A 27447-nucleotide genomic window follows, 5' to 3' on the forward strand; every position below is an offset into this window, starting at 1 on the left:
ATCTTGCTCTTCGTTGTAATCAGAGGGCTGACATTAATACTACGCATGCCAGTCTCTCTTGGCTAAGAGTTGAGGAAAGACTGACTGAGTCACTTCTTCTTTTTATTTTTAAAAACATTAATGTGTTGGAAATTCAACATTTTTTGCATAGTCAACTCTTTTCCCAGTCCCCAGGTCCAGAACAAATTCAAGGAAATGTACAGTATTATACAGAGTCATGAGTGCATGGAACTCCCTTCCATCTTATATTGCGCAAGTGAACAGCAATCCTGCTATCAAAAAACAAATAAAGCAACACCTCATGGCACACCGCCTCTCCCCTATGTGACCTACTTGTTGTGTGTATGTACTGATATTTATGTGTAACTGATATATGCGCACACACACACACACACACACACACACACACACACACACACACACACACACACACACACACACACACACACACACACACACACACACACACATTGTTTTTAAATGTATGTAAATTCTTTCATGATGTATCATATGTAGAGGCTGTAAGACTGATTGGGGAAACTACTTTGCAGACTGATGGAGCTTCCATGGCTACTCCTGTAGTAATTTTTATTTATTTTTCACCTTCATTTAACTAGGCAAGTCAGTTAAGAACAAATTCTTATTTTCAATGATGGCCTACCGGGGAACAGTGGGTTAACTGCCAGCCTCCAGGGGAACAGTGGGTTAACTGTCAGTCTACCGGGGAACAGTGGGTTAACTGTCAGCCTACCAGGGAACAGTGGGTTAACTGTCAGCCTCCAGGGGAACAGTGGGTTAACTGTCAGTCTACCGGGGAACAGTGGGTTAACTGTCAGTCTACCGGGGAACAGTGGTGTCGTGTCTTTGGTTATGCCGGATTAATTGCTATGACATACTATTCTATAAAATAATTTCTACGTAATTAATATTACCTGATTGAACTAATCATGTAAATGTAATTAACTAGAGAGGGACACCACAAAATAATATTTATAGAGCTGTTATCTTCCGAATAAACTCTTAAAGATTTAGTAATATTTTACGTCAATAGCAGTCAACATTAATCGTCATCTTACTTCAGTCTCATATTCTGAAAGTTGTAAATTTTTGGTTATCTGCAAGAATCCTGGCTAACAAGTTGAATCAGCAATACAAAATTGGGTTTAATTATTTATTTACTAAATACCTAACTAATCACACAGAATCACACATACACAATTAAATCATAACTTGATTACAAATTGCCGTCATAAAGGAAAACGTCCCTAGCGGGCGGAACAGATATGACAGCTTGTTACACAAAGGGGGCTGGATTTTAGTGAAAGAGCGGGAGACTGGAACAGAGGCGAAGCTGTGCTATCGTAAATACAGTATCTTATGCATTCTAAATTACCGCCCATTTGGAAAAGGAAAATGCAATAAATATTTACTGAGCTGCGCTTCAGTAGGTTGGTGGTAGATGGAAGACCGTATTGCCAAACCGAGTCCTCTGTCCTTTGAAGTATGTCTCTGGTGGTCACTGTCGTAGTAACGTCGTTGTGTAGTAGATGGGATACTCTGACTGTCCTTCCTAACCTGCGTTTGTAGCAGCTGATGCTAACTCAACGGCTAGGAGGTATCACTTCTGTAGTGAATACGAGTTCAAAGTTCATACCATTCACAACCAAAGTTCATGCTGATGTTGGCTTCGTTCTGAGGTTATTATCTGAACCATTCTGACATCGGATCGTCATCCTAATGTACCCGGAACAGAAGGTTATATTTTTGTCAATGGCTTTATATAGTGGAGGGAGAGGGGTGTGTCTGAAAAGTTTATTACCCATGTCTCTTCACAGGGGCGGGCCACTGGTTGAGCAGAGGCCCAAACTTATGAAAACCCAAATCTCTCATTTGGAAGCTAAAATTACATTTCATCTCTTCACAAATAATTTCATATTCAAACATTTGAATTAAACAACAATTCCATGTGAATCCGATACCTCTGATGTTTAGACTTTCCACAGTAGAGTTTATGTCATTCTATCATTGATGAGAATGTGTCAGAGGGCAACCGAACTGACATAATATACCTTAAGTACCACCGCATATGTTCAGTTGGTCGGATTACCAGAATATAGTTCATTTCCCCCCAACTTCTGATGTTCCCAGAATCTCTATGTTAACCAAAGGGGCTTTCTAATGTCACATCAGTAGGGAAGAGGAACGGGGGAGGGGGGAAAGAGGTATTTATGACTGTCATAAACCTACCCCCAGGCCAACGTCATGACAGTGGGTTAACTGCCAGCCTACCGGGGAACAGTGGGTTAACTGTCAGCCTCCAGTGGGTTAACTGTCTTGTTTAGTAGTGCATCTGCTGGTCCTGTTAGGGAATTATCCAGTTTTTTTTTATTCCATTTTCTTAGCAGTACAGAATTAGGCAGACCATGATTGATCGCACACTCCAGCATAGTAGGTTGCGGCATATCATAGACGAACAAGTTCCATGGCAGAAATCAGCTAAAGACGGGTCGGAACCTGGTGTAAATCAGTGACGCTTCACAACACGTCAAACCAATGAAATGCCTTGCTTAGGCGGAGCTCCAAAATTGCTCAGCAGATTTGTGCCATAGGAGCAACAGAGGACTAAACAAAACTACCACGGGTGACAAACCATTTTAGAACGTTTGCAACACGCTGGTTTTCACAACATTTCTTTGTTGTTTCTAAATGAGCTAAAGCTGCAGCAAGAGGGGGAAAATGGTCTACAATGCTGACTATATCAATATTTTAAATGTTGATGTTTCTGAAGTGATATTTGGCTGTAAAGGCTAGCATGAGGGATAAGAAGTAGCTAGCCACAATGAGGTTTGTTTTGAGAAAAGTCAGCTAACGTTGTAAGCTACCTAGGTATAACTAATTAGCTAGTTACTAACTAGTTCACTTTCTCTCACGATTATAAAGCCAACAATTTTTTAAAAATAAAAACGGAATATTATTGACCTAAAAAGGTTAGCTGTGTTAGCTCAGTCGCTAACTTATCCAGGGTCAGTGATACTGTACATAGAGCAACCATGTACTGTCTATCTATGGGGAAAACTGCAATCATTTTGCAGGCAACATTGCTAAAATGAATTAAATTAAATGAACCTCAAAATGTTACATGTAATGATCATCTCCTGTAGCCTAATTGTCATCTCCTTATTTTCATAGCCCATCTGTAAATAGCCCACCCAATCTACCTACCCCATATTATTTTGATTTACTTTTCCGCTCTTTTGCACACCAGTATTTCTACTTGCACATCACCATCTGCTCATCTATCACTCCCGTGTTAATTTGCTAAATTGTAATTAATTTGCTACTATGGCCTATTTATTGCCTTACCTCCTCATGCCATTTGCACACACTGTATAAAGACATTCTTTTTTTTCTATTGTGTTATTGACTGTACGCTTGTTTATTCCATGTGTAACTGTGTTGTTGTTTGTGTCGCACTGCTTTGCTTTATCTTGGCCAGGTCGCAGTTGTAAATGAGAACTTGTTCTTAACTAGCTCACCTGGTTAAATAAAGGTGAAATAAAATGTTTTATAAAATACAGTATCTAAATTACAAGGGCTGGATTTGCATTAAACAATTTGATATGTCAACACTTAACAGGCATGTACAAGATCTGGTAAATGGATTGCCTCATATACATTGTTTACTGGTATCATTTTAAATAGAGAACATAGACTGAGTGTACAAAACATTAGGAACACCTCCCTAATATTGAGTTGCACCCACTTTTACCCTCAGAACAGCCTCAATTTGTCGGTGCATCGACTCTACAAGGTGTCGAAAAGCGTTCCACAGGGATGTTGGCCCATGTTGACTCCAGTGCTTCCCACAGTTGTGTCAAGTTGGCTGGATGTCCTTTGGGTGGTGGACAATGCTTGATACACATGGGAAACTGTTGGGCGTGAAAAACCCAGCAACGTTGCATTTCAAACCGGTGCGCCTGGCACCTACTACCATACCCCGTTCAAGGGCACTTAGATTTTTTTGTCTTGCCCATTCACCCTCTGAATGGCACACATACACAATCCATGTCTTAATTGTCTCAAGCCTTTAAAATCCTTCTTTAACCTGTCTCCTCCCCTTCATCTACACTGATTGAAGTGGATTTAACAAGTGACATCAATAAGGGATCATATCTTTCACCTGGATTCACCTGGTCAGTCTATGTCATGGAAAGAGTAGGTATTCTTAATGTTTTGTACACTCAGTGTATATTTCAACATACAAACAATGTGTGAGCTTAGCTATTCTCCGCTTCAGGTAACAGATGCCCACAAGGCCAGTAATGCCATCATACTGTAGGTCTATGGCTGCATTGGCAGTGTATGCCATATGATAAACTGCAAAATGGATTCACATAGCTGATATACTGAGAGAGACAAGCAAATCAAATGTCTTACAACTAGACAGAAAGGAAATGTTGATTTGAGAATACAACACAGAAACACAGACACATTACAGACAGAATAACCCCTTCCCCTCTTTATTGCAGGATTGTGATATGTAATCAACATTCACACTAGTTCATTTCTAAAAATAGTTTAACAATTAAAACAGTTTAAACACTTCACTTTAATGAATTAACACTTCATCACTTATTTTTTTTTTTTTTTATTTTATTTTTTTTACAAATAAGCTAACTGGTATGTAAAGATGAGAAAGATAAAGATTTGTTTAACACTTTGTTGGTTATGACATGATTCCATTTGTGTTATTTCATAGTTTTGATGTCTTCTACAAAGTAGAAAAGAGTAAAAAATAAAGAAAAACCCTGGAATGAGTACCAGACAGTACCAGTCAACAGTATATATATATATATATAGCATTGCAGACCTTGTGGACTATTCTGCATACAGTCAGTTTACTTACACCACACAAATCTCCTGTTTCACAATGGAAAGTTCCAGATGCCAAAAAACCTCAAGGTGATCAGTAGGGAAGGAGGGATGGGCCTTCCCCGAAGATGTCAGATGAAAGCCTTGGCTCAAGCAAACAAATATCAGCTGCATTTTCTTTGTACATATGGAAATGGTCACGGAAATTGATTTAAGCAAAATCTTTCAGTGCCTTTCTGCCTGGCCTTGGTGGTGCTCTTTGATCGGCATTGAAATAGTTCAGGTCAACCATTTTCCTCCATTGTCAAGGTCAACCTGGGGACCTATATCTATTAATCTGAAGTTAAACCTGACTCAGGAGAGGTTTAATTTAATCCTTCACTAAGATGTAAATGAACTCGTCCTGAAATCTGACTTTTTAAATCTAGACTAAGGGAAAATCTGAGAGTCTATTTTAAACCATGTCTGAGTAATGCAATTTCAATTAGTCCAGTTTAAAAGTGCAATTTAGTCTAGGATTAGGCTTAATCTGTGTCCGCGAATCTGCCCCTTAGTCTCTTGGGACATTCATTAGGATGTCAATCTTCATCTGCAAACAGACTTTCACAGCTTTCCATGAGGACAGAAAACATCACAAAGAAACAGGATTCATTATACTGAAAGTAGACAGCACTGAATATTATGTTGATATTATCTCTCCTCCCTGGGATTTTACTGTTTATCGTCAAATTAATAAATTATTGTATTTATAAATTATGTAACATCATTCCAACATTGTTTAACTTTATGTAGTCCAAATATGGCATTATTCCAATATTTGTATCGTTTAGATCCGTTTTAATGTGGGACCCTGTTTACCCACCACTGTGAGGCCACCCACGACTCCAATCCATCATCAAATTTGCTGGCGATAGGACAGTAGTAGGACGGATCACCAACGGCGGTGAGACAGCCTACAAGGAGCTCAGAGAACTTGCAGTGTGGTGTCAGGACAACAACCTCTCCCTCAACGTCAGCAAGACCAAGGAGCTGACCGTGGAGTACAGGAAAAGAGAGGGGGAACGCCCCCATCCACGTCGACGTGGCTGCAGTGGAGAGGGTCAAGAACTTCCAAGTTCCTTGGTGTCCACATCACTGATGTTAATGGGTGTCGGCCCCCAGTTTGAACTATCGTGGCTGGCTTGACACAGGTGCAAATAATACTTCTCTGAACGAGATGTAGAACTGCAACGCATGCCCAGACTCCACCATCGATTGACTGGAAAATAAGATTAGATTTAAACTAGCTAATTTACTCAAGAGTAATAACAAAGTGTCCTAATTTGAAGAGAATATCGATTACAACAACAGTCTGTTTTTTTAAAACAGAGGACTCTGTCCCTGCCGACGCTAAACGTCAATAATGACCCATCGAGATTAATTTGGATTATGGCAGAGTGATATCAAACACAAAGCTACCGGTAAACAGAAAAACGATTGGCTTTTAATCACATGATGATACTGACGCAATACAGTTAAACAAATTACGTATTCATGTATGAATGTGGACACTTTTTCTGGTCAATGATTTATCCTTGATACATTTTTATATATTTGTTTTACAGTTCAGTTACCTATTAAGGCCAAATACATGGATAGTGGGACCTACCCCTTTATTCCACTAGATGGCAGAAGATTCGTACATTTCATTGACAGTATGAGTAATGTTGACATGCTGGAAAGGAACGAGTTCTCAATTGTGAGTGTTGAAATAAATGGCCATGTCAAATAATAAGATCCCAATTATACTGGATTATTCATGATCAAGGCCCATACCACCCACACACTAATAATGCATATTTACATAGCCTAGGGCCCGAGGCCTAAGTGTGAGCCAGTCCACTATAATACAAAAAAAGGCATCAATTTGTACCACAAAGCATCAATTTCCATACAACATGACCAACGCAGCACACAATCATTAAAAAATATTGTTTTAACTATTTTCAAGGTGTGTCTGTCTGCAATTAATTGTATTGTTGTTTGGTTGATTCATGTTGTATCATTTTGGTTTAACATACAGGCTAATTGAGGAGGTGTTTGAGTGAAAGAAATGTACAATATTTTGATTGGATTGCCTCCCCTTGATCAACGCCCAGGACCCAGTTTGGGAAACCTTGCCCGAGGCTGTGTTTACACAGTCAGCCTAATTCAGATTTTTTTTTAAATTCCACTAATTGGTCTTTTGACAATTCACATTAGATATTTTCACGTCAGATATTTTTCAGATCTGATCTTATTGGTCAAAAGTCAAATTACTCAACAAAAAAATATCAGAATTGGGCCGCCTGTGTAAACGCAGCCCATGATTCGAATCAGCCAATTGTCAGCGGGCTCACCTGATTGCAGATCTGAGACGTGTTGTGCCGCAATAAGAGGTCATTTGGAACGCGCCTGGAGAAGAACACACACGCGTGTTGGTATTCGCGTGTTTATATCCGATCACGGTGCTTTTACCTGGCTCTCTCCTATCGTTGACCGAAGCTGCAGAAATGACCATCAAGAAAAGTAAAACCGTCGAGTTTGAAAGCCGTGCTGGGGATTTAACTGCGTTGTATTGTATGAGTGATTGGATGATTGCAGTGGTTCTCGCTATGATTGCCATGATGTCTGTATGGGCTGCACTGATCATATATAGATCTATACAGACACTGAAAGGTCCGAGAAGAAAGGTTGAAGATGAAACTGGAAAGGAGACTACAAACGAAGAAGCAGCCCTCTCTTGTGTCGAGTCAACAGGTAAATCAGCGTTTTATTTATGTCCCCATTGTCACTGATCGGTTATGATTTGAATTAAGACAAATAAGCAACCATTCGTGTAGTAAGATTATTATCTTGCTCGTTATGTTTTGAGGTAGGTTCTTTGAAAGACCCTCCATGATGCTAGATTCCTGCTACAGCCATGCCTACAAACACACGTGTGCGCAGGTCTCCTTGAACTGAGTGCGCATAAGACTGCAATAAAGGGTTGGTTCACCCAAATTACATATGGGTTACTTTTTAGTCTTATTTTTTTTAACCAGGCAAGTCAGTTAAACAAATTCTTATTCACAATGACGGTCTAGGAACAGCGGGTTAACTGCCTTGTTCAGGGGCAGAACGACAGATTTTTACCTTGTCAGCTCGGGGGATTTGATCTAGCAACCTTTCGGTTACTAGGCCAACGCTTTAACCACTAGGCTAACTTGTAAGGAGTCCATGGACACGATGTGATAGCAATCCATGCTTTGGTTCAGTGTCCCTGGCACTTTTAGCATTTGTGGCAGAAATCCCATTCATGTTGTGTTGGTTATTAGTATTTTTCGCATCATTTACAAATCATCTATAAGTGACTTTGAGCTTCAATCAATTTCAGATACTTTTGTATGATTTGGACGGGACATGTGGGGAAAAATGCTAATGGTCATAACTTGAATGGGCTTTGTGCCACATGTGACTGTTAGGTGTATCTGTTCTAATAAAATTCTCTACAAATGCTACAATGTTAGCATGTGGAAACGGTGTCCGGGAAACTAAACCAAAGCGTTAAGTAATGTCATACCCTGTCCATTGACCGTTTACAGGGTAAGTAAACCAATGTGTAATCTGGGTGAACTATACCTTTTTGGATTAAAAAATATTAACTTCGCTGTGTCGAAGCCTGCCAGCAGCCTAGCTACCAAAGGTTGTACCATGTCCATTAAAATGTATAAACGCATCTCTCTACCAAACTTTTCAATAGTTATCCGTATTACCGGAAATTAATATTATTCTTAACTATTTCTATAGTGTATTTGCGGCTGCCACAAATACAACTGCAACAGACCATTAGCTATCTACACTGACAGCTCTCTGGTGCCCTGTTTGTTGACGTTTTTCCAACCCACATGGAAATCACCAAGACGTTCTTTCACACCCCAATTGTTGACTATGTATTAGTAACCAGCTTCATTCTTCGGAGGTGGAAGCTGAACAAAGTTTCCAGTTTTCACAACTGCCACTAGTTTGGTAAAACATTTGCAACAAAGACATGGTAAAGTAAAAAAAGATAGTTAGTTCATTTACTAGTTAATGTTAATAATGATTCCATATAATTGAATTCATTAGGCCTTAATCTATGGATTTCACATGACTGGCAGAGGTGCAGCCATGGGTCGGCCTGGGAGGGCATTAGCCCACCCAATGTGGAGCCAGGCCCAGCCAATCAGAATGAGTTGTCCCCCACAGGGGCTTTATTACAGACATAAATACTTCTGTTTCATCAGCTGTCCAGGTGTTCTCAGGCGATCCTGCAGAAGCTGGATGTGGAGGTTGTTTCACGTGGTTGAGGCCGGTTGGACCTAATGCCAAATTCTCAAAAATATTGGAGGCAGATTATGATGGGGAAGTGTACATTAAATTCTCTAACAGCTCTGGTTTACATTCCTGCAGTCAGCATGCCAATTGCATGCTCCCTCAACTTAAGATGGCTGTGGTGTGACACAACTGCACATTTTAGTGGCTTTTTCTTGTCCCCCAGCACAAGGTGCACCTGTGTAATGATAATGCTGTTTAATCAGCATCTTTATGCCACACCTGTCGGGTGGATGGATTTATCTTGGCAAATGAGAAATGCCCACTAACATGTGAACAACCTGCACATGTGAACAACACTTTACATGTGTTTTTGTTTAGTGTGTATACAAATGTGTTTCATGCTGAAACCCTGATATCTAATGGTATTCACTAAGTTGATTCATATTTGAGAATGTTTTCCAGCTTTGTCATTTTATTTTATATTTCTAAATCATCTTATATAAAATCACATTCTACATGTGTTAACCAGTGGTCCAGAGAATAAAGACAACTGATAATCTGTAGTTCACAGTTAACTATGTTGTGATAAAATACAAAAACGTGAGAACAAATTCTGGAAATTTACTGTTGAACTTCAAAAGTAACCAGTAATATACCCTTCCTATGCACCGCTAATGAGGTTAGATATTTTATGTGGGCGGCAGGTGGACTAGTAACCGAAAGGTTGCAAGATCGAATCCCCGAGCTGACAAGGTAAATATCTGTCCTTCTGCCCTGAACAAGGCCGTCATTGAAAAAAAAAAATTGTTCTTAACCTACTTGCCTAGTTAAATAAAATGTAGCCTATACTTTATTTAAAATATTTGGCAAACTGACCAGGGCCCGGATTCCCGACAGCATCTTTAAGGGAAAGTTCATCGTTAGACTGTAGCCGCATCGTTAAATCTCCACGCTGTTTCCCCAAACCGTCGGTAATAAAGCTGCAAATAAACGCTTCGTTACTGACTTTCTCGAACCACTTGTGAACAGCTAATTGAGTAGTTCCTCTTTTTGCCGTTCTGCGTCACTTTACAGACACCGGCTAAACAGAATCAAGATGTTTCTGACTGCAGATAACGTCAGAACGAAGGTAACTACAAATAAAGTTGCCAGTGTCTGCAATTGTTAAAAATATGCTTAACCCCCCCCCCCCAAGATGACTGGATGAATACATTATAGACAGTCCAATTGGGGGAATAAAAATATATTTGAAATCATTCACACTTTGACAGCACCCCTTTTTTTGATTTGAACAAAACCATCCATCCATATTTGTAAAAATCACTGAGCACTTATTGGACCTGAATGCCAAAACGTTAGGTCTTGGAGCACCTTTATGGTTGGGTATGCAACATAGAGATGAGACATGTCTTCATCAATGGAAGACATAATCGGCTGAGTGTTGCGGGTGGTTCTGGTGGCTGGAGTACGAAACAACCCTGAATTAGTGTCTGCCTACACTGTAAATAGTTTTTCCTGTCAACAAATGCATATCTATAATCTCAACACTATTGTTTGTCAAATGTTTATTTGAAAGCAAAGGGACAAGTCTGACTCAAACTTTTGTCTGAACCACATTGCATTCCTGGGTAAATCCATATGAATTCAATCACTTTGACTCCCTTTTGATTTAAACAACTTTCCATACGTGGAAGTGGTCAGTGACTCGTGGTATGGTGGAGTATGCGAAACGTTAGGTCAACTTTGAGCCGTTTTTTATCCCGTGACTGTTTGGGCGTTCAGGTCCAAAGTCACTTCCTGAGCACTTCTAAAATGGGCAAATATGTATAGAAGGTTTTGTTAAGTCAAAAGGGGTGCTGTCTAACAGTGATTTGAATTAAAATAGATTTACCCTTTTGCTGTGTCGATGGTGCTAGATTACGTTGTAGACCACGCATCGCAGGAGAGACTTCCTAATGTCATTCCACTGCCTAACACAGCAGGATTGTGGTGTGGTTTGGACCAAAGTTGGATTCCAACGTTTATTTGACAGCGATGGACACGTTTTACCTGACGACTGGCAAGTAGTGTTCCTAGAGATTATATATAAACTTGCATTTGTTGACTTTTTTTTGTTTGAAGTGGAAACTATGGTGTAGGCTTCTGTTTAGCCACCAGAATGACCCGCAACTAAACACGGCAACAAAAAAACATCCTCTTACTGTCAACTGCGTTTTATTTTCAGGAAACTTAACATGTGTAAATATTGGTATGAACATAAGAAGATTCCACAACTGAGACACAAACTGAACAAGTTCCACAGACATGTGACTAACAGAAATTGAATAATGTGTCCCTGAACAAAGGGGGGGTCAAATTCAAAAGTAAATCAGTATCTGGTGTGGCCACCAGCTGCATTAACTAATGCAGTGCATCTCCTCATAGACTGCACCAGATTTGTCAGTTATTGTTGTGAGATGTTACCCCACTCTTCCACCAAGGCACCTGCAAGTTCTCACCCTCCGATCCAACAGGTCCGTGACATGCTCAATGGGTTTGAGATCCGTGCTCTTTGCTGGCCATGGCAGGACACTGACATTCCTGTCTTGCAGGAAATCACGCACAGAACGAGCACTATGGTTGGTGGAATTGTCATGCTGGAGGGTCATGTCAGGATGAGCCTCCAGGAAGGGTACCACATGAGGGAGGAGGATGTCTTCCCTGTAACGCACAGCGTTGAAATTGCCTGTAATGACAAGCTCAGTCCGATATGTTTTGACACACCGATCCCGCTCCAGAGTACAGGCCTCGGTGTAACGCTCATTCCTTCGACGATAAACGCGAATCCGACCATCACCCTGTTGAGACAACTGCGAATCGTCAGTGAAGAGCACTTTTTGCCAGTCCTGTGGTCCAGCAACGGTGGGTTTGTGCCTATAGGTGAAGTTGTTGCCGGTGATGTCTGGTGAGGACCTCCCTTACAACAGGCCTACAAGCCCTCAGTCCAGCCTCTCAGCCTACTGCGTACAGTCTGAGCACTGATGGAGGGATTGTGTGTTCCTGGTGTAACTCAGGCAGTTGTTGCCATCCTGTACCTGTCCTGCAGGTGTGATGTTAGGATGTACCGATCCTGTGCAGGTGTTACACGTGGTCTGCCACTGTGAGGACGATCAGCTGTCTGTCCTGTCTCCCTGTAGCACTGTCTTAGGCGTCTCTCAGTACGGACATTGCAATTGATTGCCCTGGCCACATCTGCCGTGCTCATGCCTCCTTGCAGCTTGTCTAAGGCACGTTCACGCAGATGAGCAGGGACCCTGGGGATCTTTCTTTTAGTGTTTTTCTGAGTCAGTAGAAAGGCCTCTTTAGTGTCCTACGTTTTCATAACTGTGACCTTAATTGCCTAGCGTCTGTAAGCTGTTAGTGTCTTGACGACCGTTCCACAGGTGCATGTTCATTAATTGTTTATGGTTCATTGAACAAGCATGGGAAACAGTGTTTAAACTCTTTACAATGAAGATTTTGATTTTTACGAATTGTCTTTACAAGACAGGGTCCTGAAAAGGGGGTTTCTTTTTTGCTGATTTGAGGATTTTCCCGTTCTACTAGAATAGATCCTATTTTAGGTCCCAGCATGCTCCAAACCAGTCTAATTGGAATGAATGGCAGTTGAGGCGTAGTCAGGGCTATTGAAATCTGGCCCGTGTAGCCAGTTTCATTGCTGGCTTTCTTAATAGCATTATAATGGGGGACTAATTCAGACCTGGGACACCAGTTAGAATAGAAAACCAAGCGGGACTGTGTCCCTCCAGACTTTGATTTTTGAATACCCCTGGACAGGTGCTATAAGAAACAAAATAAGGCATGTTATATATCAGAAGTGTAATAGAATTGTCAGCCTGAAATATTGTATTTTTATAATTAGTTTGTTTTATTCCACTTCTGCAGTATAATATATTGGAGGCAATCTCTCAGAACGTAAACGTCTCTTGGAAGCTGAGTTCTTACACTGAAGTATAAATTCAACATGTAAAGTGTTGGTCCCATGTTTCATGAGCTGAAATGTGTGTGTGTATATATATATATATATATATGATTTTCCGTATGCACAGAGCTTAATTCAATTTTGCGCACATTTGTTCACATCCATGTTAGTGATCATTTCTGCTTTGCCAAGATCATCCATCCAGCTGACAGGTGTGGCATATCAACAAGTCATTACATGATCATTACACACGTTCACCTTGTGTTGGGGACAAAAGGCCACTCTGAAATGCCACGTCTCAAGATTTGAGTGAGCGTGCGGTTGGCATGCTAACTGCAGGAATGTCCACCAGGGCTGTTGCTAGAACTTAATGTTAATTTCTCTACCTTAAGCCTCCAACGTCATTTTAGAGAATTTGGCAGTACGTTCAACCGGCGTCGTGTGGTTTGACAACATTGTGAACAGTGCCCCATGCTGGGGTTATGGTATGGGGAGGCATAAGTTATGGACAACCAACACAATTGCATTTTTCGAATGCAATTTTGAATGCGGAGTTACTGTGAGCTGAGGCCCGTTGTCATGCCATTCATCCACTGCTGTCATGGTTCAGTATGATAACGCACGGCCCCATGTCGCAAGGATCTATACACAATTTCTGGAAGCTAACAATATCCTAGTTCTTCCATGGCCTGCATACTCCTTGAGCATGTTTGGGATGCTCTGGATGAACATTTACGACAGCGTGTTCCAATTACCGCTAATATCCCACAACTTTGCACAGCCATTGAGGAGTGGGACAACATTCCACATGCCACAATCAACAGCCTGATCCACTCTGTGAAGGATGTCTCCCTGCATGCGGGTTATACCAGAAAATGACTAGTTTTCTGATCCACGCCCCTACCTTTAAAAAAAAAAAAGGCATCTGACCAACGGATGCATATCTGTATTCCCAGGCATGTGAACTTTGTAGATTAGGGCCTAATGCATTTATTTGACTTGATTTCCTTAACTAACTCATTCAAATCTTAAATTGTTTATTTGTTCAGTGTAGATACTATCAGTACTTGTTGCGTTTACAACTTGTCTAAGTCTTTATCATCAACTGATTTTCAACCACTGACTGCCTTTTTGGAATGGAATGTTACTGTTTAAAATGATCATTCCTCACTGGTTGGTTAGCTTACACGGTGCACATAATCTCCAACTTCGTTGTTCGACGTGATCTTATCACAGCAGTGGCTGACCATGGTTGACCAACTCCCTTACCAAAATGGCTGACTTAAAAACAAAAAATAATACACTTTTCTGAAGGTTCATGTCATTATAGTATTCCTAATTCGATGGGTGTTTTTAGAATGTGAGGATGTAGACTGATCACTCATTTTGCGTCTGCTTCTATTCTAGAGGACACTGAGATGGTTCCAGAGGCACTGGAGAGCTGGGATGGAGAGGAGAGAGATGGAGAGGAGAGAGATGGAGAGGAGAGAGGGAGAGGAGAGGGATGGAGAGGGATGGAGAGGAGAGAGATGCTGGGGACATGGAGAGGAGAGGGGTGGAGAGGGATGGAGAGGAGAGAGATGCTGGGGACATGGAGAGGAGAGGGATGGAGAGGGATGGACGAGGGAACCCATGGTACGGATTCCGACAATCGATGAGGATGTAGAACCCATTGAGGGTATCACAACCAATGAGGATCTACTAACCATTAGACGGCGAAGAACGACCAAGAAGAGTGCCGGTCCTTATGCTGACTTTCACCTCTGCTCTCCACCTGAAGAGCACAGAGGCTTATGTCATCATTATGAAGGCCTATGTCAGGTCTGTGGAGGCTTGTGTCAGGATGACACACGGTCTCGGACTGACAATACCCTGGATCAGGAGGAACAGGCTACCAGTCACCAGTCCCTCAGTGACATAAACATTCGATCTGGTCAGACGAAGGCAACAGACGTGTATAACCCGGAAGAGGAGGGTTTGAAGGAAGTTGAACTGAGGAGTGATTGTCAGCGTACTGAGGAGTCTGTGGCTAGCCATCCACTTACCGTTGCCAACGAGCCTCAGGAAGCTCCAGAAGTCAAAACTCTCCCTGACACGTTGACTGACTCTGGTCTACAAGAACCTGACCATGTGTGTTATACGGGGCTTGACATGATATTGACTGACTCTGACGTTAACAAATCTCTGGCTGGCTGTGTGCGCGAGGAGGCAGTAGGTTGTCCAGATGATGGAGACAGCCACGTTGCTTTTGCCAACCAGTTAAGCCCAGAAAATGTGACATTGTGCGACACAGACCTTCAAGAACCTGACCAGCTGGAAATCCAGGAAGTAAAATGCCCAGGTGCTGTCATGATGACCAGCCATGTGGAGGTGGTCTATGAGAAGACTAGAATCATGGAGGATGACATGGAAGCGATGGTTGAGGATCTCTACAGTCACTTCCCGCAAGTGGATGATCGTTCAGCAGGTTTCGAATATTGTGACGTGGCAAATGCATGGGTGGGGAACAGAGACCATCTTGATGACCGTGGAAACGGTCGACAACCGGCTCAAAGCTGGAATACAACAGGGATTGACCCTACAGAGAGGATGACGAGCAACCCTCAGGAACTGTTTGACCAACAGCCAGACAGTCTCTGCACTGATCCCAACAGAGACGGTGTTCTTCATGACAACGCGATGGAAGGGTTAAGCAGGGAGCCGACGGAAGCTCGAGACACCCATGTGATTTCTGAGCGAGAGGGGGTTAATAAGAGCATGGACACACGGGTAGAGAGCAGTTGTCAGGAAGTTGAAATAAACATCATGGAAGCCACTATGGACTACAATGAATGGATGACTGTAAGTGTCACAGATGCAGAGGGTAACGCTGACACTCCCTGGGTGAGGATAAGCCACTCGTCCGACTGCTCTGCTGAGGCGGAGCAGCATCCCACAGAAACGCAGCACAATGCAGACGATTCAACAATGACCGAAACGCCCACCTCAAAGGTCAAAGAAACTGAAACCACACCTGTATCACTAGATGGAGACCTGCAGGAGAATAAAATGGCAGCTGTGCTTCCTAACGAACCCCACGCAGTACAGGTGAGGTTCTGTATCCACTACAACACCTTGTCACCCCGGCAGGAACTGGCTGTGACTGGGAACCAACCGGCGCTGGGGAGCTGGAAGGGGTTTGTTCCGCTGGAGAGGGGCCAGGATGGGTTCTGGGCCAGCTGGGTCGCCCTCCCTGCGGAGAAACTGGTGGAGTGGAAGTTCGTGCTGGTGGAGAATGGCGAAATCCAACGCTGGGAGGAGAGTGAGAATAGACACCTGGAAACGGGTCATGGCGGTGGAGAGGTGAACCTCAACAGATGGTGGGGCTTCCTCTGAGTGAGCAACCAGTGGGAGGAGGAGTGAAGGGTACTAGTGCTCGTTCTCTTTAGTAGCGTTCTAAGATGTAATCTATTCTAAATGGTGTTAGCAGTGTGGCTCTCGCAGAGGAAGAGGACTGACTGGTGCAAGGGGTCGATCATAGAGGACTTGGCTGCGGCCCAATTTTCCTTACCCTGTGCACTAATTCACTTTTTTTGCATTTTAAAAAGCAGTTTCCAACATTCCTTACCCTGATCTGTTTCTTTTTTACATGGAAGTAATTGAGTGTACACTCTTGGTAAAGGGGTGTTAAACCCCAGTATCTAATCAGGGCTCTGGTCCTTTATATACTGCATTATAGCAACCCAACTATTAATCAAGTTGCACGTATTAAGTGAGTGACGTAATGCAAAGGTAGAGTTGAATGAATGTCAATTTAGTATGGCGCTTGGATATTGTCCAATGGGGGATGATGATTCAGTACTTTCAATAGAGCAGCTCTGCACTACTTTGGGCTTCTATACCAGCAATAATCACAGCAATAAGTGTTATCCAGGTATTTTACATGTTTTACTGCAGTTACTCAGACTGTCTTTGTGATTGTGAAATGGGCTGTTTATATTCACCAGAAATAGAAGTGTACTCGTAACCATCAACTGATATAGGTCAGTGAATTGTTATTATGCAAATACTGTGATGCTGGTATTTTTAAATGTCATATATCTACATCAGATCTTAGCTTCTTGAATTATATTTTGTATCTATTATCCACACCAAGTCCCTAAACCTTTTTGATAATGTTCATAAATGTTTTTTTTTTACATGTTAATTCACTTTGGTTTGGTTTACTTAGATTTTATTTTATCACAATTGATGGTGTCTTGGTTCTAATCTATTTTTAATAATAAATGTCTTATGATTGCAATGTGGTTAATGTCCTACTGTTAAATATTTAGCTCTAGTAGAGTTCTGTCCTCTTACCCAATAAACAAACATATTTTCCTGGAATGCAGTACTTGCTTGACTCTCATTCTTAATGTAGGCATCCCATAGTATTTCCAGAAGCTCATCCCAAAGCCTGTTACAATGGCTTTGGTATGAGGCCATTATAAACTGGGTGGTTTGAGTCCTGGATGTTATTGGCTGAAGTGTCTTTTCAGCTGTGTATGTCAGACAATATACCTAGAGTATGATGCAAAAATACTTTGGTAAATTCATAGTAGCAATTAGGGACTTGGTGGGGGGGAGGGGTTAAAATATATTGGCCAACATACCACATCCCCTTGGGCTGTATTGCCTAATTATATACTGTTTTATATGTGTGTGTATATATGATCAAAAGTATGTGGACACCTTGTCGACTGTCTCCATTCAAAATCCTGCGCATTGATATGGCGTTGCCCCCCCCCCCCCCCTCCCTGCTTTGCTGTTATAACAGCCTCCACTCTTCTGGCAGGGCTTTCCACTAGATGTTGGAACATTGCTGTGACTAGTTTACATACAAGCACATTAATGAGGTCGGGCACAGATGTTGGCCAATTTAGGCCTGGCTCGCAGTCTACGTTCCAAATCATCCCAAAGGTGTTCAATGGGGTTGAGGTCAGGGCAGGCCAGTCAAGTTCTTCCACACCGATCTCGACAAACCATTTCTGTATGGACCTTGCTTTGTGCACGAGGGCAATGTCATGCTGAAACAGGAAAGGGCCTTCCCCAAACTGTTGGAAGCTGTAATGGGATTTTTATGAATGACTAAATGATGTCTACATTTAACGTAGAATTATAACTAACAGAATTATAGCCTGTCTGATGAAGAATGTTTGTCCATAAGCGGGACAGTTAGCAGGCTAGGAACTGTGGCAGACAACTTGTGAAACTGATAACAGGGAAGGAAGTCTCCCCACCCAGGGAGGGGAGAAACCTTGGGCTTGTAGTAGATTGTATAACAGGTGGCAGGCTATGTATGAAAAGGAGAAGACTTGTGAGAAGACTTCACGGCTAAGCAGTTGTTCCTCCTAGACGTTTCATCTTCGTAATAACATAACTTGCAGTTGACCGGGGGCAGCTCTAGCAGGCCAGAAAGTTGACCAACTGACTTGTTGGAAAGGTGGCATCCATTCTACTGCCGATGTTGGTCTATGGAGATTGCATGGCTGTGTGCTCGTTTTTATACAGCAACGGGTGTGGCTGAAAGAGCAAAATCCACTCATTTGAAAGGGTGTCCACATGCTTTTGTGTGTATAGAAGTCAAATATTTAGTGTCTTGGCTGAGTTACACTAGTAAGACTGCCAACATCAGTAGACATGTAACCCCCATGCCAGAACGGGGTTCGCTTCCTAGTCCAGAATGACTACTTCCAATCAGTCGCTCCTTCAGGTAGCCTGGCGGGTAGGAGCGTTTGGCCAGTAACAATGGCTTGCTGGATCGAATCCCCGAGCTGACATGCTAAAAATCTGTCGTTCTGCCCCTGAGCAAGGCAGTTAACCCACTGTTCCCCAGGGCAATGATGTTGGTTAAGGCAAATGGAAAATGGTGTTTCATAAAGAAAGTATACATATTTTCCCTGTTATCTTTCCCGCCTTCTCACCATTAAATCGAATTAAGGAGGAAATCGATGCATTTCCAGCCTGAATGTGGAACGTTGTCTGTGCTAACTTAATCTTCTCCACAGCTATTACTGTAACCCCCGGCTCCACAGCTATTACTGTAACCCCCGGCTCCACAGCTATTGCTGTACCCCCGGCTCCCCCATGACGGGGATGGAGAGCTAATAACCCTCCCCCATGACGGGGACGGAGAGCTAATAACCCTCCCCCATGACGGGGACGGAGAGCTAATAACCCTCCCCCATGACGGGGACAGAGAGCTAATAACCCTCCCCCATGACTGGGACGGAGAGCTAATAACCCTCCCCCATGACTGGGACGGAGAGCTGATAACCCTCCCCCATGATTGGGACGGAGAGCTAATAACCCTCCCCCATAACGGGGACGGAGAGCTAATAACCCTCCCCCATGACGGGGACGGAGAGCTAATAACCCTCCCCCATGACGGGGACGGAGAGCTAATAACCCTCCCCCATGACTGGGACGGAGAGCTAATAACCCTCCCCCATGACTGGGACGGAGAGCTAATAACCCTCCCCCATGACTGGGACGGAGAGCTAATAACCCTCCCCCATGACTGGGACGGAGAGCTAATAACCCTCCCCCATGACGGGGACGGAGAGGGACTGAGGGTTCAGCGGTCATTGCACTATGAGATAAGTCTGTCCATAGTCCAGTGGTCAAGCAGAGCTACTGCCACAGCTGGCGTGATCAAAAGGTTTTCAGTGACTTTCAAAACAAAAGTTCAGTGACCTAGTGCCCATTGGCCTAGTTTAAATCAAATGAAATTTTATTCAAATCTAATTTTATTGGTCGCATACACATATTTAGCAGATGTTATTGTGGGTGTAGCGAAATGCTTGTGTTCCTAAGTCCAACAGTGCAGTAGTATCTAACAATTCACAACAATACACACAGATCTAGAATGAAAGCTGACAACGCACCACTGAGACCCAGCTGAACTACCGCGGTCCATTCGGATAAAGGGAGATCAAGAACTGGAAAATGGATCCTTGTGAATGCTGCAAAACTGGATTTTGCAACTGCAGTGGATCCTGCAAGTGCTCCAACTACGCATGCACCAGTTGTCAGAAAGCAAGTTGCTGCGACTGCTGTCCCTCCGGCTGCAGCAAGTGTGCCACAGGTTGGTGTGCAGGGGCAAGACCTGTGATACCAGCTGGCCCGATGTATGATTATGACATCACAATGAAGCCCCTTCCCTATGACTATGACATCACAATGCAGTCCATTCCCTATGACTATGACATCACAATGCAGCCCATTCCCTATGACTATGACATCACCATGCAGTCCATTCCCTATGACTATGACATCACAATGCAGTCCATTCCCTATGACTATGACATCACAATGCAGTCCATTCCCTATGACTATGACATCACAATGCAGTCCATTCCCTATGACTATGACATCACAATGCAGTCCATTCCCTATGACCATGACATCACAATGCAGTCCATTCCCTATGACCATGACATCACAATGCAGTCCATTCCCTATGACTATGACATCACAATGCAGTCCATTCCCTATGACCATGACATCACTATGCAGTCCATTCCCTATGACTATGACATCACAATGCAGTCCATTCCCTATGACCATGACATCACTATGCAGTCCATTCCCTATGACATCACAATGCAGTCCATTCCCTATGACTATGAAGTTGCTCATCTGGTTGTACCATCTTGAGTGTAGATTTCGTATTTTGTACTTTGTCTGTTAAATGTAAGGCAATAAATTGCATCTAACTTAAAAAAATATATAGTAAAGTAAAATAATGGAATTAAGAAATATATAAATATTAGGACTAGCAATTTAAAAGTCAGGAGTATAAATATGTATATATATTTGTGTGTGTGTATGCATATATACAGTTGAAGTCAGAAGTTTACATACACTAATGTTGGAGTCATTAAAACTCGTTTTTCAACCACTCCACAAATTTCTTGTTAACAAACTGTTTACAGACAGATTGTTTCACTTATAACTCACTGTATCACAATTCCAGTGGGTCAGAAGTTTACATACACTAAGTTGACTGTGCCTTTAAACAGCTTGGAAAATTCCAGAAAATTATGTCATGGCTTTAGAAGCTTCTGATAGGCTAATTGACATCATTTGAGTCAATTGGAGGTGTACCTCCAAGCCGAAGAACACCATCCCAACCGTGAAGCACGGGGGTGGCAGCATCATGTTGTGGGGGTGCTTTGCTGCAGGAGGGACTGGTGCACTTCACAAAATAGATGACATCATGAGGAGGAAAATTATGTGGATATATTGATGCAACATCTCAAGACATCAGTCAGGAAGTTAAAGCTTGGTCGCAAATGGGTCTTCCAAATGGACATTGACCCCAAGCATACTTCCAAAGTTGTGGCAAAATGGCTTAAGGACAACAAAGTCAAGGTATTGGAGTGGCCATCACAAAGCCCTGACCTCAATCCTATAGAAAATTTGTGGGCAGAACTGAAAAAGCGTGTGTGAGCAAGGAGGCCTGCAAACCTGACTCAGTTACACCAGCTCTGTCAGGAGGAATGGGCCAAAATTCACCCAACTTATTGTGGGAAGCTTGTGGAAGGCTACCCGAAACGTTTGACTCAAATTAAGCAATTTAAGGGCAATGCTACCAAATACTAATTGAGTGTATGTAAACTTCTGACACACTGTGAATGTGATGAAAGAAATAAAAGCTGAAAGAAATAATTCTCTCTACTATTATTCTGACATTTCACATTCTTAAAATAAAGTGGTGATGCTAACTGACCTAAGACAGGGAATTTTTACGAGGATTAAATGTCAGGAATTATGAAAAACTGAGTTTAAATGTATTTGGCTAAATTGTATGTAAACTTCCGACCGTATATATATATTCCGACTGTATATATATGTGTGTGTGTGTATATATATATGTACACAGTACCAGTCAAACGTTTGGACACACCTACTCATTCAAGGGTTTTTCTTTATTTTCACTATTTTCTACATTGTAGAATAATAGTGATGACATCAAAGCTATGTAATAACACATATAGATTTTATTGTTTAGATTCTTCAAAGTAGCCATCCTTTGCCTTGATGGCTACTTTGAAGAATCTAAAATATATATTTGTAATATTTTTAACACATTTTTAAAATATATTTTTAATTTTTTAATTTCACCTTTATTTAACCAGGTAGGCCAGTTGAGAACAAGTTCTCATTTACAACTGCAACCTGGCCAAGATAAAGCGAAGCAGTGCGACACAAACAACACAGAGTTACACATCGGATAAACAGACGTACAGTCAATAACACAATAGAGAAATCTATATACAGTGTGTACAAATGTAGTAAGATTAGGGAGGTAAGGCAATAAATAGGCCATAGTGGCAAAATAATTACAATTTAGCAATTAAACACTGAAGTGATAGATGTGCAAGTAGAGATACTGGGGTGTGAAGGAGCAAAAAAATAACAATATGGAGATGAGGTAGTTGGGTGGGCTATTTACAGATGGGCTGGTTTTCTGGTTACTACATGATTCCACATGTGTTATTTCATAGTTTTGATGTCTTCACTATCATTATACAATCTAGAAAATAGTAAAAGGAAAAACCCTTGAATGAGTAGAAGTGTCCAAACTTTTGACAGGTACTGTTTATATATGTATGTATATGTGATGGGATGTATAGACATGGTCAGTATGTGAATAGAATATTTAGTGTATCTGTACAATACGTAGGATAGAATAGTATAGACAAAGCAATAGTTGAATAGGATGGCCTTGACTAGAATATAAAAATGAGTAAAACAGTGTGTAAACATTTTTAAAGTGACCAGTGATTCCATGTCTATGTACATAGGCAGCAGCTTCTAAGGTGCAAGGTTGAGTAACCGAGCGGTAGCCAGCTAGTGACAGTGACTAAGTTCACCTCCTCCCTGTAGGTTGTCTCGTAATCAGGCCTACTACTGTTGTGTGAACAGGGAGTACAGGTGGGGGCTGAGCACGCACCCTTGTGGGGCCCCAGTGTTGAGGATTAGAGTAGTGGAGGGGTTGTTTCCTACCTTCACCACCTGGGGGTGACCCGTCAGGAAATCCAGGACCCAGTTGCACAGGGCAGGGTTCAGACCCAGGGCCTCAAGCTTAAAGATGAGCTTGGAGGGTACTATGGTGTTGAATGCTGAGCTGTAGTCAATGAACAGCATTCTTACATAGGTATTCCTCTTGTCCAGATGGGTTAGGGCAGTGTGCAGTTAGATGGCGATTGCATCCTCTGTGGATCTATTGGGGCGGTAAGCAAAGTGAAGTGGGTCTAGGGTGTCAGGTAAGGTAGAAGTGATATGATCCTTAACTAGCCTGTCAAAGCACTTCATGATGACAGAAGTGAGTGCTACGGGGCGATAGTCATTTAGTTCAGTTACCTTTGCTTTCTTGGGTACAGGAACAATGGTGGACATCTTGAAGCAAGTGGGGACAGCAGACTGGGATAGGGAGAGATTGAATATGTCCGTAAACACTCCAGCCATAGGAAGGGAGCAGCAGAATGGAGTTGTGATCTGTTTTGCCAAAGAGAGCGCTGGGGAGGGCCTTGTAGGCATCCGGGGAGGGCCTTGTAGGCATCCGGGGAGGGAGAGTAATAATGGTCTAGTTTTTGAAGCTACAGGCAATGAATGTGTTGATAGAACGTCGGTAGCGTTTTCCTCTGATTTCCTTTATTAAAATCCCCAGCTACAATAAACACCGCCTCAAAATATGTGGTTTCCAGTTTCCATTGTAGTTCCTTGAGGGCGAAGATATTGCTGTCTCATCGGTGAGAAGAGGTTGTGGGTCTAATTTCCATTGGGATTAGATACTGAAAATGATTGCATAATTATCAAATGAATCAGTCTACACCAGAGTGCCCATGACACTTGATTTTTCCCCTGCAGCTTTATAGAGGACCACAATGGAAACAAATCTGTTGAATGTTTTGTGTATGTACCATCCACAATTTTGGTATCTTTTGCCTGATTTAACATTTCATTTGTTTAGAATTGTCCCCAAAAAAATTCCATTACAAGACACTGCGAAGTACAGTGTGTACTTATTAATCATTTGCAGGAAAAAATCCCCCTCTTTAGTGTTAATGTGAAAATGAAAAGTGTGTATGCTCTAATTCCCCCTCAAGGCTCAGAGTAATCCTTTATTTACAGGACTTCACACAGAGGTACGTTGCACTGGGATCAGTGCTTACTCATTGCTAAGGCAGAGGTCTTAACGCTGAGTAACTGACTGTTTCCTATTTGACAGGCGGACTACAGCATGTGACTGTCACATGAGGACACAGTGAACCCCTGGTTGTGTTCAGTAGGGGGCACTGTAGCAAAACTTTTTAAAACTAAAAACTAAAATGAGTGTTTCCCCCCCTGTTTCAGTCAATGTTTTTCCATTTAGTAATGAACACGACCCTGACTTTTCAACACATCGTGTCTCTGTTTCCTACATGGGCTGATTGACAGGAAAGTGGCAGAGGGTCTTTGTTTCCTGCATGGCTTGATTGACAGGACAGTGGCCTCCATCTTAAGGCATGTGACCATGTGACCCCTCGCACCATGTGACCCCTCTCAGTTTTCATAAGGGGCCCTTATTTGGCACAAGTTGTGAAGGACATCCAAACTCTTGCATCTAGTGTTGGAGATGAAAGTTAAATTGACATTACAAAACGACAGACCCAATGTAATATAAGTTCAAACAAATAGCTGTATCTCTATGACAGACCACTCTGGTATAATTCCATTCACGTAGGTTACTGTCTGTCTGTCATTGTTAAGAGTAACCTATCTCTTTGTGTACCTCGGTGGAGCCTGTTTGCCTGCGACTCTCTCATACTATTAATAAAACATACCACTCCTCCTACTGTCTGTGATGTCGCTATGGCTACCACTGACCTTCAGTGGGGACAGTCTATAAAAGGTTCTTTTGGAAAGTAAGGAAGGGAATCCAGAACACAGAAATAGAATCACTAAAACAATTCCATTGGTTCCATATTCCATTCCATGTTACTATCTTACCTTTAATGTAATGATATAAATAGCCAGTTTTAGCAACAAGTACAGTTTAAAAGTGGTAAATGTGTGATTCTGAGAACAACCTAGCACCAGAGACAGTCTGGGAGTCTCTCTCTCTCTCTCTCTCTCTCTCTCTCTCTCTCTCTCTCTCTCTCTCTCTCTCACAAAAAGTACAATATTATAGAATAAAATGTGTTTTGTATTCGGAAACATGTTCTTGTTTGTAGGACACAGACTGGTGTATCTGTTAGATTCAAAGAACAAAATGTAACCATATCAGTATCTTGGCGCACTGTCTAAACTACAAAGTAATCTGCCAATATGTTGGTGTTCACTGAAAGACGTAAAGATGACACTACAGGGGATCAACAGAGTGATAGACTCCATTCTATTGGCACATTTTCAGTACTGACAATACCACTTTTGACCACCGACAAGGTAATTGTCCTAGCAGTCCCTGATACCTGCAGCTGCATAGAGAAGAAGGCTAATGGCAGTCAGCTGAGGTGGCTATACTGGAGCCTGATTGGTCCGGTCGGACAGATTACCTCACATACCGTACTGGATCCTGATTGGTCCGGGCAGCCAGATTACCTCACATACCGTAATGGAGACTGATTGGTCCCGGCGCCAGATTACCTCACATACCGTAATGGCGACTGCCTGCTCTGCTCTGGGATCACATAAACATTGTGAATATATGAATAGGAATGTCAGAAATGCATACATGTGCAGTAAATGCCATCACGATTCGTAAAGCAGGCAGAGTCATTTAATATAATATTAAAACATAAAATGCTGATGAATTCCTTCATTCCTGCACCGGCCAAAGATGGCATTTATTGGGAATACCAATGGATTGATACTAACAATACGAAATGTATGTTGGCATGTGTAATTCAATAGAACTTCCTTTCAGTCTGTGTTCAGCATTCCCAGACCCTGGCTAAATCCTGGTTTGGTATTGTAATGAATCATGAGAATCCTTTACGTAACTCAACACCGCCACCCTGTGGCCATCATTGAGCGGAGGACACAGTTAATATATATATTTTGTTTCACAAGCGAAGCATTCAAATGTGATAATAACATGGTAGTAGCGTTGTACTAATTAATAGCATGTTTAAGGAAAACCATATTTATAGAAAAACGGAACCCAATAAGTTGTCCATTTCTAAGATATTACAATTTTGGCACAGAGATGCATATTATAAACCTTCCATCTGTCCGTTGTTTAAACAGTGTGTCGGGTACGGCCCAATTCTTATATAAGATGTGTATTTTCTTTTCTAAGACAAGTCTTTTATCTTGCCCTGGACATGAAAATAATCAAATATGACTTTTTGCTCCTCGCTAATTCAGCCCAGCTGTAGTTTAGACGCAATAATAAATGGCTCCGTTTAACATCATTCTTCTCATTTTCCCGTCCACTGGACCTTTACAGATATAATACGATTAAAACCCATACTTCTTTCGATTTGCCCCCTCACCCCAGCTGAAAATATCATGATCCAAGATCTAAAATTGTTTATTTCAAATAGACTTTTAATTTTCCCATCCTCTTGTGAAAGGCAGTAGCTTATATCCCCCACTTGATCTAATGCATTGTTGAAGAGTTACGAAAACACATTTTTTTATCCACATATATATACACACACCATTTATATACAGTATATACATATTTATATTACGGACTTTGACATTGGTCATTCTGTTATTGCTATTGTTGTTGCCTTGTTGTTGCCTTGTTGCATTGCTGTATTGTTGATGGTCTGTTGTGGATCAGGTTCAAGATCCTTAGCGTCCACATCACTAAGGACTTAACATGGTCCACCCACACCCGCACAGTTGTGAAGAGAGCACAGCAGCACCTCTCCCCCCTCAGGAGGCTGAAAGGATTTGGCATGGGCCCTCAGATCCTCAAAAAGTTCTACAGCAATACCATCAAGGGCATCTTGACTGGCTGCTTCACCGCTTGGTATGGCAAAGGCACCACCCTTGACCGCAAAGTGCTACAGAGGGTGATGCAGACATCCCAGTACATCACTGGGGCCGGGCTCCCTGCCATCCAGGACCTCTATATCAGGCGGTGTCCAAGGAAGGCCCGAAGAATTGCCAAAGACTCCAGCCACCCAAGCCATTCACTCTGCTACCTTCCGGCAAACGGTACCAGAGCATCGGCTCTCGGACCAACAGTCTCCGAGACAACTTCTACCCTCAAGCCTTAAGGCTAAGAAAATAAGCTTAAGACTGCTAAATAGCATTAAGACCGCTAAATAGCCTTA

General features: G+C 42.1%; 1 protein-coding gene and 1 long non-coding RNA gene across 2 annotated transcripts in view; one reads left to right on the top strand and one right to left on the bottom strand.

Moving 5' to 3' along the window:
* LOC139539141 (uncharacterized) overlaps positions 1-27447 on the bottom strand; it is a 239420-nt gene that overhangs the window by 156372 nt on the left and 55601 nt on the right. The window lies entirely within an intron of this gene.
* On the top strand, positions 7261-17512 carry stbd1 (starch binding domain 1). The gene is made up of 3 exons (XM_071341895.1): positions 7261-7650; positions 14555-14590; positions 14751-17512. The coding sequence occupies exons 1-3, from the start codon at positions 7404-7406 to the stop codon at positions 16520-16522; spliced, it is 2055 nt and encodes a 684-aa protein (XP_071197996.1). The 5' UTR covers positions 7261-7403; the 3' UTR covers positions 16523-17512.

Source organism: Salvelinus alpinus, chromosome 1 (assembly GCF_045679555.1).
Source record: "Salvelinus alpinus chromosome 1, SLU_Salpinus.1, whole genome shotgun sequence".
Lineage (NCBI taxonomy): Eukaryota > Metazoa > Chordata > Actinopteri > Salmoniformes > Salmonidae > Salvelinus > Salvelinus alpinus.

What these genes read in the sequence shown, in the direction of transcription:
- stbd1 (XM_071341895.1), top strand. Translation starts at nt 7,404, where the DNA reads ATGACCATCAAGAAAAGTAAAACCGTCGAGTTTGAAAGCCGTGCTGGG. An exon ending in CTCTTGTGTCGAGTCAACAG is followed by an intron (nt 7,651 to 14,554) that starts GTAAATCAGCGT and finishes CTTCTATTCTAG; the next exon opens with AGGACACTGAGATGGTTCCA. An exon ending in TCCAGAGGCACTGGAGAGCT is followed by an intron (nt 14,591 to 14,750) that starts GGGATGGAGAGG and finishes ATGGAGAGGAGA; the next exon opens with GGGATGGAGAGGGATGGACG.